The following is a 20188-nucleotide window of genomic DNA, read 5'->3' as shown; positions in this document are numbered from 1 at the left end:
TTTTACCAGGCAAGGCCCACTGAGCTACGTAGCTATTTTTCAGAAGCGACCTGGCCTATCACAATTGATAACTCAACGAAGTGGCTTGTCGTCACGTGAAAATTGATAGCAGCCAAATACCTGAGGGATGTGATGCATCACTCAATACATACACACAATGTATTCGTTTATTTTACAGTTAAATATATACAATAATTGAAAGCAATAACCAATGGAATAGCTCAAAATTAAATGCTAGTCAGACACTTGCTTTTTAAGTCCCCACCCCTCCTCCTCCTCCCGCCCACCCTCATGGCTCTTAGGTTAAGTGTTCAATTTGGAGAATGAATCTGCCAGAAGTCAACAAATTGACTTTCGGAGAGGGCTGCTTGCTTAGTAAGGAGCTGAGTTTTAAAGGCTAAAATTGAAGGGTTAGTGGCCAGTGGCAGTGGCAAGTGTGCAATTTTGCCAACATATATATGTGATGCAGAATTTCTATCTGCAAAGCTCACATGCACACAACGTATTTTCGAATTTGGTTTCGGTATTGGGTATGCCATAGGGTCATCATAAGTATCAAACGTGTGTTTGGTCGATACGCACTGAATATTAAATCGGAAAAATTACCTCATCGCAAAAAAAAACATGTTTGTATTTTATTCATAAAGGGAACACACTTTTCAATTTCTCCATTATATGAAAACCAACCCATCATGATTAAAGTCATATTTGGTTCACGTAATATCAGAAAGCTTTGCACTTCCCCCTGATTAAGCTTAAGCTGAACTGCATGAGAGAAATTACATTACAGTTCACGTAAGCAAAAACCATCTGCTCACCTCAACATCCAATTCTGAATATTTACATTTTCTTCTCTGAAATGGAGGGAACACAACAGGCTACATAAGATTAAATGATCCTGAGTGCAGCTTTTGCAAATTAATATGAGATACATCAGCATCACGTGAAAATACACGTTTTTTCAACGTGCGGAATATTCAATACAAAAAAATGCCACTGATCATTTACAAGCCAGTAAAGAGCACTTCTTTAAATGCTGATGAATTACATTGCTTTTGGGAATAAACACTGGGAACAAACAGCACATTTTCGCAGCCAGGCCAATTTTCTTTTTCTCTTTAAGCCACGCTTGTTTTTTTTTACGGCGGTTCAAACAATTATTTACATACCTCCAAGGAGTTAAGAGAAACCGTCGAGCTCGTTTCGCTCCTTAAAACCTGGCCGAGCATCTCTCTGTTGAGAGTCCCGTAGCCAAATCTCAAGGACGAATGAGCCGCCGCTTCCAAAGGGGCGCCCTGGTGCCTCATCGAAGCGGCCTCCATTAGGCTGCTCGTCAGGTCCATGCCGCAATCGCCCATGGGCTGACGCTCGGTGCCGTCCTCGTTGAAACGCGCCACACGTCGCAGCGTGACCTCGTCGACATTCCCCTCCAAGCCGTCGCCACCGGCGCCGCCGCCGCCGCCGCCCTGCGACGACGGCGCGCTCCTCGGCAGCACGACGTAGTCGCTGGCGAGGGCCCGCTCTTGCGCTCGCAGCAACTCCACGTCCTGCATGTTGTCCCCCTTGCAGAGGTACACGGGGCCTTGCCCCCCGCTCGCCATCTCCATGCTCAGGTGGTAGTTGCCGAGATCGTTCATGCCCATGGGCAGCACGGAGGTGGACAGCTGCTGCAGCTGAATGTCTGGGAGGTTGCTCACCAGGTAGCCCGGCTGGCTCACCACCTCTGGGTTATAGTCGGGCTTCTCCAGGCTCGTTTGCTCCGGGAGGATGTCCGTGGCCATCGACGTCGTCATTGTGGCCGTCCTACTTATGCTGCTATCCTTGCTAAGCACTGGGGGCAATGGTGAGAACAAATAACAGCGGCTCATGAGTTGAATTATACAACGATGTATCTGAAATCAAGGAGAATTAATTATTAGGTAAAAAAGATAAATGGAGGGTAAAGGTGCCACAATGCAATATCTGTCTCACGCCACTGCGGGCGGAAAAGTCCTCCATTTGAGAGGAATTAAGGGAGCTACTCTGGAGGGTACTTTGACATACACTTCCAGGCTAATGCATTATTATACATTAATAAGTTACACTACATTAAATTATGAAACGGATTATCATGAGCGTTGCAATGTAAGCAGAACAATATTTTAAGAGAACATGGTAGGCATTTTGTTTCGCAGGCATTTTGTTTCACTTATGTAATGAGCAATTCCAGTTTACACAAATAAAAATAGAAATAATGCAAACATTTTAAAGATAATAAACTCACCTGATCTACAAACCATTTCAACATCCTTTTCAAAGTCAGACTATGTAAACAAATTAGAAACAAAAATTGGGTCAGAAACATCACAAATGCAACTGTTTTAAAAGAAGCATTCATTGCAAAAATATAATCAGCTTAACATTAAAACACTTTGAGATAAAATATAGGTCATTTACTGAAAGCTTAAACCAACAATCCACTAATACTGAGGATTCAATGTTAATGGTGGCTTTACCAAAATCTCAGCATGACCGTTTGGAAACGTTCCACTTGACTCCCCATTGCTTTGGTCGGCCGTGTTTCTAGTTCTACACTTCAGGGCATCTTGTACCTGGAAATTTTAAATTACAAACAGCATGGCATGGGCATGTCAACATCATGGCACGGGCATGTCAACATCAATGGTGTCAGCTCTCGCCTTGTGTCAGGCTGGCATTGAGACATATTTCTGCCAAGCAAGAGGTGGACAGAATTTCAACTTAATCTTGTTTGAAACACAAACACCCAGTGACCACAAATTCAATTCCCAGATTAATATTACACGAGGAAAGTACACATTTATGAATGCTTAAACATGCCATATTTCTTTACAGCTCAATGTAAACATATAAGCGAAAATATAACATGTGTGGAACTTTTCCCTAGTGACTTAGGAATCACGTGAGCCCGATTCACATCTTGAAAGATTTATTTACCATTTTGATAGACCACCAGCTCATCTGTTTTGCTGCCAATCTGCCACTTAAATTATAATCAGTAATGGAAGTAGCCGAAGAGTTAATTAATTACACCATCCACCACGTCTATTGTTATTGCAGGGGCACAACGACACTTGGGTAGTTGGGGCTGTCTTACAAGTGATTTCTTCCCTCTGGACATTTGTCAGATTGGAGGGAGGATCCACAGCATTCACCCCCCCCCACTTCACGAAATATTTGTTACCGTATGGTAATTAAATAAAATCTACGCAACAACTGACTCTGTCGTTAGTCTACTGTTTGCGAACTACTGTGTATATAAAGGTCCCATCATCAGTATAATCAGCATGTCACGTATTGAAGGGAGATAGAATATGTACTCAAAAATACCAATGGTTTTTATCCACATTTTTGTGGGTGCCTCTTAGCCACAGCAGAGCTGCAGGTACCGTGGGTTTCGTGGACATCCACGATACACACAAGGCTGTGACATATGTGCCTCGGTGACGGTGGATGGAGCCACGCGGCACCGCGGCGAACGCAAGGGATGGCTAACGCTGCCGATCCACAAAGCGGATTTATTCTATCGTTCAGTGCCCCGCCCCACTCCACCACACATCCCCCCCCGTGCCTGACCTCCTTGCGGAGGAAACTGTGGACGACCATGATGACAATGCCCTGGAGGGAGTCAAAGACGGCAAAGAGGATCTGGAAGAGGGCCGACCGACGGTCGGTGATGGCGAGCACGGCAGACATCCAAGTGAGGGCGAGGAGGGGCAGCACGACACACGAGCTCCACAGGGAGGCCCTGCATGCCACCACCAAGCCAGGCAGAGGGGGCATCATCAGGGTGCGGGGGGGGGTTCAGGGGGGAAGGGGTGGTTGGGTGGGGGCAGTGGTTGGGCAGAAAATGAGACATTTACACCCGATTCTGTTGGTAAGCGTGTTTACAGCTGCGGCATGACATTTAAAAAATGTTAACGTGTTTTTATTTGTTAGTCGTTCAATTACAGAAAAATATGTGTACGTTGTGCAAAATTATGAATTTCATTTTTCTATATATAAACAGAAATATTGAATATTTGTACTATGTCATTAAGTGTACACTGCAGTAATAGGTTCAGAAGGAAAGCGAAAACTGGAAACAGTAGCGGGCGTTATTAACAGCCTGGATAATTCGCGCGGCACGATCGCGAAATTCATAACAGCCCTCTTTGGAGCTGTGCACTTGTGATGCGGTGACCATGCAGGAGGGATGTCGTTCACATTTTTTTGGACTGGTTACAACCTTCGCTTTCCCCTCCCAGAACTGTCAGGCGGTGCTGTGCATGCACTGTGATAGCTGTCGTGTGCAAAAAAAGACTAACATGGCATTACTGGCAGTTGAGGCTGATAACGAGCTTCCTGATACAACTCCACACTTGGAACATTTGACCTTCATACCGTTATGTGGAAGTGCCATCTGACTGCAAACAAAAGTGAAGAAGAAACCAAAAGCAAAATGGTTGGAGCCTAAAAAACCAACACAAGCAATGCAAAGAAGAAAGACGTGCAACCAAAACCGCAATTATAGCATCGCGCGTCACTTTTCCTAAATTATAAAGAACGGGATTAAGAAACTTAAAACGTACAAAACAACCAAAAAACACAAAAAACCATGTGAAAATTGAATCACGTTATTTTTTTTTACGTCGTAATCATGAGAATAAATAATAAAATACTTGAAAACTTAACATCCACTATTATTGTTTTTAAAATATATATTTCAGTACAAAAATAACACATCTCTTGTCTTTCAATACTCCCCTACCTAGCTGTGTGCTTCAACTTCTTGTCTGGAATACCCTCCTTGGAAACTAATTTGTTGAACACCAGAATACAGATGGCCATATTAACCTAAAAAACACAAAGACAACACACACACACATCTTGTCAATCAATGTAATGGATAATTCATAATATACCGTTCAACCCGTAATCATTCAACATCTATTCTTATCCATGCGGCGTGCAATATTCTGACCTTTAGCAAGTGTTTTAATACTTTATAAGAAAATGCCAAAACAGGTCTCACCTACATGATGTATTTAAAAAAAACATTTTCATGCAATTGTGTTTCTGACCGTAACAATTAGATTGGTTGAGAAAGCAGTACAATGTTTTCACGTAAATTATTCCTTTGGATCGACTCTTCGCGTGTTTTTTTTTCCGTCACCAGACGTACCCCACAGTAACACAGACCAGCAATTGCCTCACCAATTAACATTTACTCATCGAGACCAATTTCATGAAGTAAAAGTATTTCAGTTACTAAAACCACTTTTGGGGGGGATTTGAGAGTGGTGGTGGTGGTGGAGTCGTTAGCAAGCTGCGCTCTGAACCTAGCAACATGAGTTCGACATCCGGTCACGGATAATTTGAGTGGTGGGTGACGACGAAACCGATCCTATACACCCCCTTTCACGGACTTGCACTGAGCAGCGTATCGAGTGGGTTCAAACAATCCACATGACTTCATCCAACAGTGTTGTGAACTATTATTATTAGGTTTTTTCGGTAAAGTCACGTAGGTAAAAATAAAATTAATAAAAGTTATAAATCACGACGTTTCGGAGGCAACACAAGTCTCCGTCATCAGGTGGGACTGTCACAGCTAGATTTACTGATTTTCTGATACTAATTTTCTGATACAGTAAATCTAGCTGTGACGGTCCCACCTGATGACGGAGACTTGTGTTGCCTCCGAAACGTTGTGATTTATTATTTTATTTTCATTATTACTTTTATTAATTAAAAAACATTTTTTACTGTGACTTGCAGTCACGAAAGCTTCAAATCTAGAATTATTATTATTATTCCCCACTGGATTCATAATTATAGCCATAACCAAAGTTACAAGATTTAAATTTTTCCCCACAAAGAATACAGAAATACTGAAAAAATTCCACATACATACCCGAAACCCTCTACTCTCCCAATAAAGGTAATGGTGCAACCGTACAATTATTGGCTCACACCACTACTGGCAGAAGGGCCTCCACTAGAGGGAGCTGCAGACAGCACCTCTAAAGGATATTTCACAAATGTTTACATACTGGCAAGACGTATTGGAAGAGGTGGGAGCTTATCTCACGACACGTGACCTGCCCATCGACTAACTGTGTTTGTACTCATTTATATGGCTGAGCGGATAGAGACGAAAATAGTGAAGAAACTTACGCATTGGTTTAACTGCTCCTGTATAACAGGAGAGATAGTAACGTCTCGCCACCTATGGCGAGACATTAACTACTTAATCCATTGCAAACAACTTACATCTCAAAACATTTGGACAACAAAAATCTGATACTATGTGTAAATTAATATCGTTTGAGAAATATATTAGAGCAGTGATAATGATTATTCATGAATGCTGGAAGAGCACATACTCATACCACAGCACTGTATTTCAGTTACATAATGTAACTGATATCAAAAGCAAAATATATACACACGGGCATTTAATCGGCTTATTTTTAAACCAATGGTTAAATCTGGTTAAGCGTTAAATGATGGTTGTCATTGCTCCCGTCCAAACAGAATGACAGGCATCGGAACCCAAGCAATTAAGGGTATGCTGCTCTAAACGAACTTTCAGCAAATTATGTACAAACGACCATTAGCAGTGATGTGATTAACCTCAGCCGCCCGTAGTTAAGCGGCTTGCAGAGTGACAGCTCCTGATGGAAAAGCCCTTAAATTGCTCCCATATATTATTACCAAGCCAGCAAGTGATCCCAGCTGTTCGCTCAGTGGGCATTTGCTTATGAAATGTGCTTATTCATTGCAACTCAATCACGAACACGGCTGCTCTTTTTTTTTTCTCTCCCGTCGACAGATTTTTGAGTTGTCATTTTGCTGAAGTCAATGTTGCCCACTCACGCACCTCTTTTTTATTGTTTTACTTTATCGTGACACAGTAAAGACACTCTATCTTTCAAATGTATTTGATTTTATGGTAAAGGTACATTCCCTATAATCGTATGTATGCTGAACTTCTTTTGCACCGGACGTAGCCAACCACTGCTGGTGGAGGGCCTCCACTAGTGGGAGCTCTGGAGAGCCTCTCTAGAGGATATTTGGTCTACTTTCCATGCCATCCAGACATCCACCACACGCAACCCGCCAAATTGTGGTGCATCAATTTGTTATGCTGGGTGGATAAGAGGTCCGATGGTTTAAGAAACATGCACCATTGTTTCAATCACCGTGCCCAAAGATCAAATCAAGCAGCCCAACCATTGCATTGCAAGTCCAGTCTGCTAACAATGACGCCAAGGCAGCATCCTTCATATTGCTGTTAAATGTACGCATGTTGAACCTCTTCCCCGCCGCACGAAGCCAACCATGCTAATCGGTGTTGCGGGGGAAGGACAACAAACTAAACGAAAAAATGAGTTTGAAAAGAAATTAGTTTTCAATGTAGCTCCTGTGGCTTTCTAATATGAAACATTAGCGTGAGCATCAGTGAAAGAGGGATGTCTGAATCCTCTTTTTTTCTCAAGAAATAAAGAAACCCTTACTAGAAGTGAAGAATGAATGGATTTCATACGTCAAATTACTGTCACATTTTGTGCCATCTTCAATACACACCCTTTGTAACATCTCAGTAGAATTACAAGAAAATAAAATTAAGGCAAAATGTAATACTATCTAAGTGAATGTAGATTCAGTTATACGAGATATATTGCATTTTTTATACACGTGCGTATATTCTGCTTCTAGCACAGAGATTTTACAAGGGACCTTATACATGAATACTTTTAGACATTAAATCTTAAAGCTTTCGTGACTGCAGGAATTCATACTCTAGGGTCTTTCGGTCGAGTCACGTGAATAAAAAATAATAGATCACGACGTTTCGATCGCAACACAAGCAATCGTCTTCAGGTGAGAGAGATGTTAACTGACTCTTTCATTACTAGGTTGTATGTCTTTGTATTGACAGGCTGGGTGTCCACTGCCCCAGCCTCTGTGGTTGGACCATCTCTAGCTCCACCCACCTACCTTGATGCACCCATCTCAGGACAGGCTAATTTCTCACAATACAAAGGCCACTGCCCCAGCCTCCGTTGGTTGGACCATCTCTAGCTCCACCCACCTACCTTGATGCACCCATCTCAGGCCTATATAAGCTTTCTCTCTCTCTCTCACCTGAAGACGATTGCTTGTGTTGGGATCGAAACGTCGTGATCTATTATTTTTTTATTTACTTTTAGACATGACTACACTATTCACGTCATTGTAAAGCGTCGTCATGGCATGTATTGCCCATGCAAATGAAATACAATGTGATTTATTTTTTTGAAATGCTTAACACATTAGTGCGGTTACTGTCAATGCAGATCATTATTGGGAATTAATCCTCCATAAAATTTGCGAGTGCAGGCCAAGAATTCACAGGCTTGGTCAGTGTCTGGAGAAACGCATTAGTTGCATTGCCAGCACAAACAGATGTATCTGGACAAACGCGTCAGTCGCATTGCCAGTACAAACAAGTGTACGCCAAAAGAAACGACACCCAGGTGGTTTGGCAGTGAACTTGCACTTTCATTTAATTCAAGCCCGCCTTCCAAATATCTTAAATTAAGGCGGCCAATTGCATGCCAAACTGGTTGAGATGGATTTGGATTTCAATCACAGGAGACATTTTTCAATATGTGTCCGATTAGTGTAAGACAAAAAAAAAATTTGGATTATCAAAATGGGGTTCTGTTATTTTTTCCTCCAAAATCAATGCATGAATGAAATGTCATACTCCCTAAATCAATTCGGGAACACCATTATTGATATTAATCCATTAGAACGGGGATATAATTCTACAGCATATGGCACAAATAAGCGAATGTTGTAGGCCTATTTATTTTATTTGAGAACTACCAATTTGTATTTATTATTATAGACCTACCCATTTACATGTTTTATGTATTATAGACCTACCAATACCACCCCCGCAGCAGGGCCAACAAAGGCGTAGAGGAGCCCTCCATCGAGCGACAGCCAGCAACTGAAAAACAACGAATTTGGGGAAAAATCACGCACACGCATTGATTTTTGTAACGCTTTCCATCATGTGTTCAGTCCTACAAAGTGTTTCATAATTATCGGTACAGAAGCTGATTGCTAGCTTTTAAGGCAAAAAGCAATTGCATATTTGCAAATAGCATATTTTGCTCTGCTTTGGGTCTTCAAGTTTTGGGCAACGCTATGAATCAAGTTGGCTAGCTTTCTCTAAGATAAGCCCTTAATATCTACACACCTTTATACTATCATGATATCATGCAACGGACAGACAGAGCTAATGCGTGGGTAACACTGTTGCGTATATATCATTATTTTCATTTGAGATATGAATTGGGAAACAGGAAATCGCACACACATACGGCTGAGTATTCAATTTGTAAACATGTTCAGTGGTGGAGGGCACAATAAAAATACATTACAGGGGCCCTGCCACTGCCCGTTTGAGGAGAGAGTACGCCCACTGCATTTACAACTCGGTTACAAGAGGCAGCTCTGATTTAAAATAAACAACATTAGCATGAAAGTGCAAGACGTGACAGGCTCCACTATTTACTGTTTGGGCGGAGGGGAAAAAAGGTCAAATAATCTCTATGCAGTTTAATTAATTCGGATGTGTCCAACTACTCAAACAAATGTTTGTATAATCTCGGGCGTGTTATTTATTCTTCTAATTGGACTACAAACACGAATAAGAGGGAGCACAAAAAAACACTTTCTCTAACAGAAGCTTGATCCTGAGATGCTAAACATGACATGTCAAGATGTTAAGATAGTGCGACATTAATTCGCCCCTTTCATTTACTCTACATATGCATCAGCAGCATCGTAATTAAATTAATTGCCAGACCTTGCTGTCCTATGGCTATACCACTACAAACTTCACAGATGCATGCAACTTATGTTTGAGATGCCAACTAGAATGGGCTCATTGTGAAATGATTTTAACTGACAACACAAGCGGGAATTATGAGGCTTTTAAATGTTCTAATGTCACCGTGACCAAATAATTGTAACGACTACTTACTACTGAATGGTCCCATATCCCTTTGTCTTCGTGAAGCCAACAGAAATAGCAACGATAAGAGCAGGAAGACCTGTGCATAAATTTAAAACAACTGTTAGCGTGTGCTCTACGAAGATTGATTCAAACAATATATACACGTTGTATGCACGCATACACATATGGCGAGTTGGAATACGGTTTTACGTTGTTGAGTTTTGTTAAAGACTTGTTCCTCACGATAATGTTTCAAGTGGCTCTCTCTTTACCCTGCACATGGCAAGTGCCGCGTTTTACAGACGCAGTCCGCAGTAGTTTCACAGACGCAGTCCGCAGTAGTTTCACAGACGCAGTCCGCAGTAGTTTCACAGACGCAGTCCGCAGTAGTTTCACAGACGCAGTCCGCAGTAGTTTCACAGACGCAGTCCGCAGTAGTTTCACAGCGACGTCTCCACGATGTATAACCCCAATTGAGTACTTGGCAGGTAATGCTTCAAATTTAGAAAATTTGGACCACGATTGCCAGAACTCAATAGCCTGACCCTTTCGAATGATATCACATGACCTCGAACGGTCACTGTGAAGCGGACAGCACGTAACATTTACAGCAAGTACGCAAAGGATGCCTGCCGGAATAAAACCACAAAACCTTCGCAACAAGCGGCAAAGGCATTGCCGCTCAGCCGTGTCACCGCTCGCAAAGGTCATTGGGTATGTAAGCACTGGTTTGCAAGAAACATTTAAAGGTTCCCGCCTGATAACGGGTTTATTTAACCCACAAAGGCTCGGCCCGTACAGCAACGTGTGTTTGCAATGCACGGCACGTATCACAAGTCGGTCACTGACCCCATCCGAGGCAGAGGAACCGCTTGCGGACGATCTTGCTGCGCTGCTGCCCTGTGACGGCAAGGTAGGACTGCCAGGCCTCGGTCAGAACCCAGCAGAAGGACGCCAAAAAGAAGAAATGGAGGAAAGCAGCGATCGCTGTGCAGAAGGCCTGCCGTTAAAGAATACAAAACACATAACGCGTTTTTCTGGAAACTTTTGAGCAAGAGCATATGCAAGCAGGATCCTATAATGTGTCTCCACATAGCAAAACAAATGTTTTAATCCATTGGCATTATGGGTTTCCATACCAATATTATTCAGCACCATTTGTTTAAGCAAGCAAACTCTGGACCAGTTTTGACCTTCTGGGTCTCATCAGTAGTCGGCCATGTTTGATCAAAGTTGCTACTGTGCCAGGCATGAGCTCCTTATCCAAGATATTGGGCCCTGATCAAGGAAAAACAAGTGCTATTTTATATACTCATGCATTATCGTGGAGCATTATGGGTAAAATCAAATATCAGCATAACGTCATTGTATATCTGTACATGTTAATACAAATGTTTTAGTTTATTGGCTTTTCAGAAAAATATGATCCAATAGCATTATTCTCAAAAGCCAATAGACCAATATTATTCATTAATATAGATTAGCAAAGCCAATATGTAAATTGACAATTTGTATTGATATGGGGAGACAGAAATTAGTTGTGTGTGTATATAAAGCTAAAAGAGCACTGGTATGGTGTCAATGCAGGAATTAAGCATTAGCTTATCATGCTATTTGCACATCTTTAATGATTTACTGCTTATATTTTTGCATTTCGCAAACATGTTAAATTGTCAGTGATTGCAAAAAGTCCGGTAAAATATCGTGCCATGTTTTGTTTGTTATAAAAACATTTCAAACCTTATTATTGAGCTGTGCTTGTCCTGCCACAATGAGGGAGTTGGATAAGATGATGGAAACACAGAAGTTGATCAAAATAACAGATCTTTCTGATTTGATTGACCTGCAAAAACAGAAGGAAAAGCTATTTATGTTATTGGAACAAATTTGCGTCAACAAAACAAATCTTGGGTCGCAAATTATGAACATGAGCAACTTGAATAAAAAAAAGCATCTAAATCAAGTGCATCTCAAGAAAATATACAATAGTGAGAAGGACAAAAAAAAACCCCACACATTCTTCAATTTACTAATTAAAATCTGCACTGAATGTCAAGAGTCATTCAGAAGGATCCTGGGAGGGGGTTTGAGAGGGTCACGACTAATTTGTTTTAAATAAACGTGAAAAGCCTACCTCCAAAAGATGCAGTACATGATCATTAAGCAGACAAGCGCGAGAGAAGAGACGCCACATCCAATGACGAGGGGAAATGACGACGCCTCTGCAATGTCCATCTTTGGCTGCAAAAAACGAGACGTTTGAACTGAACGCATGCGTACATATCGTGCAGCACGTTTCACTGCACTCGAAAAAAGAATCAATGCGATGCATATGATATATATTTCTAGTTCCTACGATATTTAACTGAATTTCTATTTTCATTAGCACGGTCCACACCTCCGATTGCCACTGCTGGCTACATACGGTGCCAAAGATGTTCAACATACATACAAACACAATCATACACGATTTACCACGAAAAATGTACCACAATTAAGATGGTAATCACAATTACAAACTAACTACGATGAGTAATAATTTCGGCATGTGGCCAAGGGGTATGTATATATGTATAAGGATGTGTTTCTAATTTTTTGATTAATCGGCCAAATCTTACACTCAAGAGTAGACTTGAAATTATGGATGATCGAGACAAAAAAAATGTTTTCCCGAAAGTTTGACTTCACAGGAAACTACCTCACTAATACTTTTGTTTTTTTCGGTAAAGTCACGTAGGTAAATAATAAAATAAATTAAATCACGACGTTTCGGAGGCAACACACCTTGATACAATAATTTTGCTGTGACGGTGCCACCTGAAGACGAAAGCTTGTGTTGCCTTCGAAACGTCGTGATTTAATTTATTTTTATTTTATTTTTTACCTACGTGACTTTACCGAAAAAAACAAAGAGTTTGGACCCTTGCAGTCACGAAAACTTCAAATCTACCTCACTAATGTTACATCACTTCTGTACTTTTCCCAGCCAAAAATGGGGGGGCACGGTGGCATCGGGCGATGCCATGATTCCTCATATGAAGAAGCGTGACATTATTACAAAATATAAATGATCAGAAAATCCATAAAATGATAAAAAAATTGTCCTAGAAAATCGAAATCTATTTCTGAAACGTTTAAATCTGAAACTTATCTCCGGCGCATACAAATTCCCCAACACTTTCATTCGACCAACTTTAAAAAAATTAAGTACGCCATGCGATTTCGCGAATGTAGCACAGTGTTGAGATGACCTGTCAAACTGTCCGCTTGACAGAATCTCTGGTGCTAAATGTGCAAGCATCATGTTCTTGTTGGCAGTAATGTATCGCGTGAAGAGAATGCAATTGGAAAAATAATGCTGCAGAGTGGAAAAGATTCTGGGGCTTTAATCTGACACAGGGCAATAACGTGTGGGCCTGTGGGAGGTGTAAAGCCACTGTGGGCAATGTCTTAATGGCTTTCCTGCCCTCGGCAGATGAGAAGAGACCACAGACGATTTTTTGGAGGGGATCGGGAGGAAGAACATAACCGCAAACTGGAATAAAATAATAATTTTCTAAAATGTTGTGAACAATTAATTGGCGATGCGTATGATGTTCAAGGGGAGATTATAGGTACCGCTGCAAAACATCTTGCGTTTTACGTAAGGAGTTCATTCTTTAGTTTTACGAACAAACCAAATGTCATTTTTTTATTATACTGAAGATAAATGTGTAAGCAAACATAACCAGCAACATTGTATATATCAGCAGTGCTTGTTAGTTACTTTGGCTGTTATTCCTTATTGCCACATTTGTACGTAAAACATCACAGCGCCGGCAACGCAGCAAGAAGAGCAAACATTGTCAAATATCCCCTACATTTTATTAGGTTCCTTTGTATATTTGTTGCCTAAAATAACATTCACTGCCCAATGCTTTCTTTATTTTTCTTTTGAAAAAAAAAGCATCCATCCAAATTGCTTTGGCAGTCAAATTGGCAGAACAAGATTAAAATAATTGTTGCATTGGAGGGGCTTTTTTTGTGATGACCTGGGGGTAACTGTGAAGGAATAGTACTTAATTTAGAGATGAGCGGCCAGTTCTGTGGGGATCACTAAGCGGGCCCTCTTCCGTGCAAAGATCAAAGCTTTATCGACCACTCCCAGGAAACACTGGGGCACTTGCATGTGGGAGTCCAGTTTGAATTACCAGCAGGCAATTGCCCCTTTCGCTTATTCATCAGATTGCATTTTACCCACCCTTTTTTCGCTTTGCCGTATTAAAATAACAAGTGGCACTCGAACCTGAGTTTTTTTCCCTATCTCTCTGGCTCTTTTTTAAACAACTAATATTAAAATACAAAAAACACACAACGTAAATTATTACGCAAAACAGCAATTTAATACAGGTGTATTTGAGTTAATAAAATTCGTGCACATTACCCATTGCTTACAATGTCGGCATTTGTAGACACTATCACACAGCAAATGCTAAGCCGGTAAAATGCGTTGTGCTCGAACTGCACTATGCTGAAGAAACATGACCCCACGCAGAGACGTCTCTGCACAGCTTCCAATTCCCATCATCTCAAAATTAATTAGGGTGCATCCGCGAAAGTAAAAAAAAACACATCGCATTGTAATGGACAGACAAAAAAAAAATCCCAAACGTTATTACGGGAAACCTAACAAAAAAACATTTCATCAAACACCTCAATAAAACCGAGCCCCACGATTTAAATAAATGTATTATGCATACAGAACATAACTAACGGCAGACAAAACACCAAGAGATATTAAACAGGCTCCGTGAATATATTTACATCCATCAGCCGTCTGTTTACAGTTCAGATTTGCTACTGATTTAGCACGCCGGAAGATTACTGTCAAGATAAACCACAAATCTTTGTCATTTTTTTCTTGCAAAAATATTATTTTTGGAACAGCCAACGGTATGCTCCGCATTTTAACCATTTGCATGCGATCTGGAATTGCGTGTTTAATAGAAAAAAAAAGAGTGGAGGGCGCAATGTTTAATGCATTGCATCGGAGCCTCTGCACTTACCTCTTGAGGCAGTGGATAGGGAGACAAAATGGCGAAGGCGGAGAAGCCTTTACAGAGGCATCTGGTCTGCCAGGAATCTCCGAGCACGGTGGCGCATGGCTGTCCCAACCAGCCCTCCGCACGTCCGTGCCTTACGGGCGCACAGCGCGCACATCAGCGACAGACGCGTACAATTTTGGACGCGCGTGAACGATTCACACTCATTGCATCGGCGGGCACACACGCGCGCGCGCGCGCGCACGCACGCACGTGTCGCAAACACAGGCGCAGCCAAGGCTAAAAAAAAGAGAGAGAGGCTTGGTACATGTGGAGTGCAGCAACGAGCCGCCAAATGATACGAGATGAAAGCCGCTCTGAGCAAAAGTGCAATGGGGTGGAACGGGAACGGATGAGTGATTTTTTGATAATGAAATTAATGCCCTAGATTCCGTGCGCTATCCCTGGTGACCAACCACATATGTACAATAAATGGTGCTTTGAAATGGCCAAGCTTGGGCACAATGTAGACGCGGTGTTATGAATATATTCGCGCCGACTTAGTTACCGTGCATTGAAAAAAAAAAACTTTATGTTTTGACCAATAAAAATTAAATAAAAGTTAGCCAGAAAATAAATCTCAAGTATCACGTGACTCTGATAGAGATTACATGTCAACATATGTTATTTATAAGGAGTAAAATAGTAACTACATGATCATAGTTTAATTTGTATAATCAGTTTGTTGCCATTTAGAGTCATGTCTGCTATTACATTCGCATATATCTCACGTGGATGTTAATATATAACTAAGCCAAACTATTGATTATTTTAATAAGGTAAGACCCAGTGAGCTATATAAATCTTTTTCAGAAGTTACCTGGCCACAAATGATAGCTCAATGAAGCGGCTCCTCGTGTGGAAATGTATAGCAGCCAAATACTCTAAATGCACGTTTCTAAAATGTGGAGGGAAAAAAACGCAGGACCCGGAGAAAAAGAAAAAAAACGACGCAACCACGGGGAGAACACGCACACTCCAAATACACAACAGGCGTCAGGGTCGGGATCGAATCCACGACATCCTATATAACCAGGCGAGGTTGTTAACATCTCATCACAACCTGTTCTTAAGCACATCCTCTGCACACGACATATGCAACGGTTCCAGTTGGTCACGCTAAATATGCTCGCACAACAACTATTATACCGCTCTTCCACAACCGTTTAATTGCAATTGGATGGCAAATTAAACGACTATTTACCATGCTAAAGTGACATCTGCAACAATTACACACGTGGGCTAAACAGTGGCTTCGCGACAGCCCTGCAACGCACCGCTGGTGTGTGTGCGGTTATTTACGGCTCAGATTATTCTCCGAGCACGTGAGACAAAAGGTCTTCAGTCATCTTCTTTCTCCCTTTGCCGGCCAAATTGAATCGCGCCGCACTCGGCAATTACCAATCGTATTTTGAGCGAGTTAATAGCACAAAAAGAAATAACCGGCACACGTCCATTAAGACAATTAAACACGAGCGTGCCCACAAGTGCCGCCCTGCCTGCAAGCTTGTTACCGCCAAATGTACATTTAGCATTTCGCGTAACGGTAACAAAAACAGGAATTCCCGAACAAACCTTGACACCCCGTCTCCCAGCCCGAAGACGACTGCATACCTGTCAACCCCTTATCAGTGCCCTACCTTATTACAGACCAATTCAGACCTTATTGGTCACCCCGTGCCCCTTATAATTCTCAAAGTTGATCCTACAAAGTCCCATCACAAGGGAGAAGCAGAAACTAATAGACAATTACCACCACTACACTCACCAACTAGTACACTCACTAGTATACTCGCCACTACATACCTGTCAACCACTTATCAATGCCTATCCTTATTGTAGACCAATTCAGATCCTATTGGTCACCCCGTGTCCCTTATACATATCAACGTTCACCCTACAAAGTCCCATCACAAGGGAGAAACGCAACCAAATAGACAAAAAAATGTGCCCGTATGGAAACGCCGTATGGACCTGAAAACCAATTCCCCTGTACAAGAACGTGGGGTTTAAACCGCGTGGTGGGTTGTCAGCTAAGTGACTTTCGCTGAGCGGCCGGTCGTGCCTCTTGCGTTCTTGCACCCACACCACCACCACGGCCACCCTCCCCCTTTGCTCGCAGAGCCGCCGAGTATGAAAATGATGGCCCTGCCGTGAATACAAATCGTCGGGGCGAAGGGAATTGACAAAAAAAGCCGAGGAGGCTGCTACACCCCCCCCTTCCTCCACCACTCCTTTCCCCACTTTCCAGCGGCACTCTGCGCTAAATGCCAAGACGCCTGATGTACTATTGTTTTTAAGTACTACAGAGTATGGGACTATCAGCTCTGTAGTGTTTGCGGGGGGAGGGAGGGGTGCAAGGGCAGACCTCCATCCCCCCCACCTCTGCTTAAAGCGTTTAGTCACCCTTCTAGATTACTTGTCTAAGTAAATAAATGCGGGTAACGGGTAAATGGAAGCGGATCGTCAAACACTTGTGTTTAAAGTTTGTTGATTGCGCTCCATCCTGGGTTAGTATATGCCCCTCCCCCCTGTTCATGCATTCCACTCATAGTGTATGTGGCTTTTTTTATAGAGCATGTCAAATTCGAATTGCGCAAATGATTAGCAATTAAAATTGTTTCACTTGTGATTGCGATTCACGCCAACGTACAGAGCGGACTGTCCCAGGAATGTTCCCAGCAGTCGTACTGCGTTAATATTAAAAAGAAAATTCCCCTCCGGGAAAAAAACAGAACAACACAATGAAGTCACTCAAGATTAGTATTCAGAGTCTGCGGTGTGTAAACAGACAATGAGTTTACTACAACTACTACTTTGCTTTGGGCAGTGTTTATGAACGCAGTGGGGTTTTTTTTGTTGCAGTGTCACTGCAGATTGTTAATCCCACTCATATTATTTTACCCATAGGTTCTGAATGGTGATGATGTGACAATCGTAACAAAAATATCCCGTGGGGCTATCCTCTTCAGAGGGCATGCGATGAAACATTGAACAATCAATTAACATTGACGCATGCAACAAATAACTTATTTCGGAATCGATTATTTTTCGTCTCATCGGGAAATTACAGGCAACGGCATATGTTAATGTCACATTCAGGATAATGGAGCAAAATAATGTACAGATAGGAAAAAAACACAATACAAATGAGGTGGTAAAATTGATATTAAAAAAAAGATTAAGCTCTTGAATCGAATCCCGTTCAGTAAATTGTGACACTTTGTCACACTTTCAGAATGGGTTGCATGCCTGCTCTCTACCGAAGATGGAAATGTGGAGCCTTTACCGGAGGCTACATTTTAGACTCGCTCGGACTACACGGGGTCTCACCCTGACAGGAGACAATACATCATGCAACAGGTGCACTGGGGCACGTTGTTATTCCCTAAACAACTGAGCCAAAGGTTTCAAACAAGACACGGACATTGTGCAAAATGCTAAAACAAAAAAGTTCCATCGGCATTTCCTCAACAGTGCATTGTGGTCCTATTGTCTGAGATCACCAGCGAAATACATTTCAGCAAATGATATTCATAATACCAATTGGAACCTATGATATTCATAATGTAAATGTACAGCGATCTGCATGGGGTTATATTCTTATTGCACTGAATAAATGTTAATGGGAGCATAATGACAGGAGATTAATTGACATGCGTGATGAGAGACGGATTTGGTGGAAATGCTGGTGATGCTCATGCCAACAGCTTTGCAAGCTACACGAAGTAGACTGTTTTTTGAAACTCATTTCAACTGGACATCTGTGCCTTTACAGTGACGTACTACGTTTAATGGTCAAAGACTACACTGCAGTTGAATATGATAGTCTAGCCTGGAGTTCCGTACGTATCTCATGTAACGTACAGTATTATGTTACTGAAGTTCATGTGATTATATTTTATATAATGATGGTACGTTCACACCTCCGATTAGCACGGTTGGCTACGTACGGTGTGAAAGAAGTTCAACATAGTACGTACAAAAAGGTTTTCACGTAACAATTGCTATAGAAGCCGTTCGTAATGTATTCCCTGCAAAACGATCGTGAAGACGGCACGGTAAATGCGCAGTGGGTGATGCCTTATTGGAGACGTCGCAACAGATTCACCATACCAACACTGGTCTTTACAAAAAAAACACGCACATTATCAAATAATCGACGCACAATGCGCCGTGTTATTTAACATCAACCGCCATTAGTGGCAGTCAAAGAAAACTTAGTATTCACTGCCATCTGGAGGTGTCAACAGCCAGAGAGAGGGATGTAAGTCAGTGAAAGCAGCAACTTCCCTGACGTGAATGCTAATGAGACCGGTTTCATTTGCAACCATGCAAATGAGCTGCCTTCCTGCGCAACGTCCACAACAGATGAAGCAAAAGTTGCATACTTACATTTGGGTGTAATTCCAAAAGACGCAGAACGATTCAGTCGTTGACTGCAAAGACACATGAACAAAGCAACTTTTATCTGTGAGCCTTCTGCAAATTATTACGCTGGCCAGAAGCCACTGCCGCACTTATGAGATTTGAGGGTGCTCTACCCAGTGACTTGTTCCCCATGCTTATTGGTTAGATTACCATCAGGTTCGAAAGAATGAGAAAAGTCCCCCCCCCCACCACGCCCCTACCACGAATATAGTAGGAGTTCGTCATCTACAGTGATACATTAAAATCTACGCAACCATTGGCTACCGGGCCAGTTTTCGAGCCCACCACACGAGCATGACTGCGAATTTCAAGGTTTCCGTCATCGGCAATCAGCACTGGTCTCGGCGTTCTTGAAGAGAGGGAAAAAATGCAGAATCCAAAGAATACCGTGACTTTTTTGTTTTTTATCCCAAAGGCTGTGGGTGTCGCTTAGACCATATCTATAACGTATTAGAGGTGTCCAGAGTCCCAGCAACACTCCCTGTCACAGTACCTCCGTATTAATCATCACCGCTAACCACCACCACCATCAAGCGTTCCTGCAACCCAGCTCAAAATGTATTTATTTTCGTGTCCAAAATGCAACCAACCGTTGTGGGTAAGCCTCGGCTGAAACAACCGTTGATAGAACCGCAAGATTGCCAACTCCGACTCGGCG

General features: G+C 42.0%; 1 protein-coding gene across 3 annotated transcripts in view; it reads right to left on the bottom strand.

Moving 5' to 3' along the window:
• LOC133344174 (adhesion G protein-coupled receptor B1-like) overlaps positions 1-20188 on the bottom strand; it is a 67638-nt gene that overhangs the window by 5613 nt on the left and 41837 nt on the right. For 2 of the 3 annotated variants that reach the window (XM_061554185.1, XM_061554184.1), the window contains 14 exons: positions 19495-19538; positions 15064-15193; positions 12153-12259; positions 11759-11861; positions 10868-11018; positions 10046-10115; positions 8938-9004; positions 4769-4854; positions 4326-4424; positions 3595-3766; positions 2496-2591; positions 2264-2303; positions 1170-1831; positions 819-854 (listed from right to left, as the gene is read on the bottom strand). In XM_061554185.1, the coding sequence (XP_061410169.1) occupies positions 819-854; positions 1170-1831; positions 2264-2303; positions 2496-2591; positions 3595-3766; positions 4326-4424; positions 4769-4854; positions 8938-9004; positions 10046-10115; positions 10868-11018; positions 11759-11861; positions 12153-12259; positions 15064-15193; positions 19495-19538 (1863 nt within the window). The remainder of the gene's footprint in view (positions 1-818; positions 855-1169; positions 1832-2263; positions 2304-2495; positions 2592-3594; positions 3767-4325; positions 4425-4768; positions 4855-8937; positions 9005-10045; positions 10116-10867; positions 11019-11758; positions 11862-12152; positions 12260-15063; positions 15194-19494; positions 19539-20188) is intronic. The other variant, XM_061554186.1, reaches the window with a different exon arrangement.

This window comes from Lethenteron reissneri, chromosome 19, assembly GCF_015708825.2.
Source record: "Lethenteron reissneri isolate LAM-NWPU_2019-01 chromosome 19, ASM1570882v1, whole genome shotgun sequence".
NCBI classification, from domain to species: domain Eukaryota; kingdom Metazoa; phylum Chordata; class Hyperoartia; order Petromyzontiformes; family Petromyzontidae; genus Lethenteron; species Lethenteron reissneri.
This window is presented reverse-complemented; position numbering and strand designations above follow the sequence as displayed.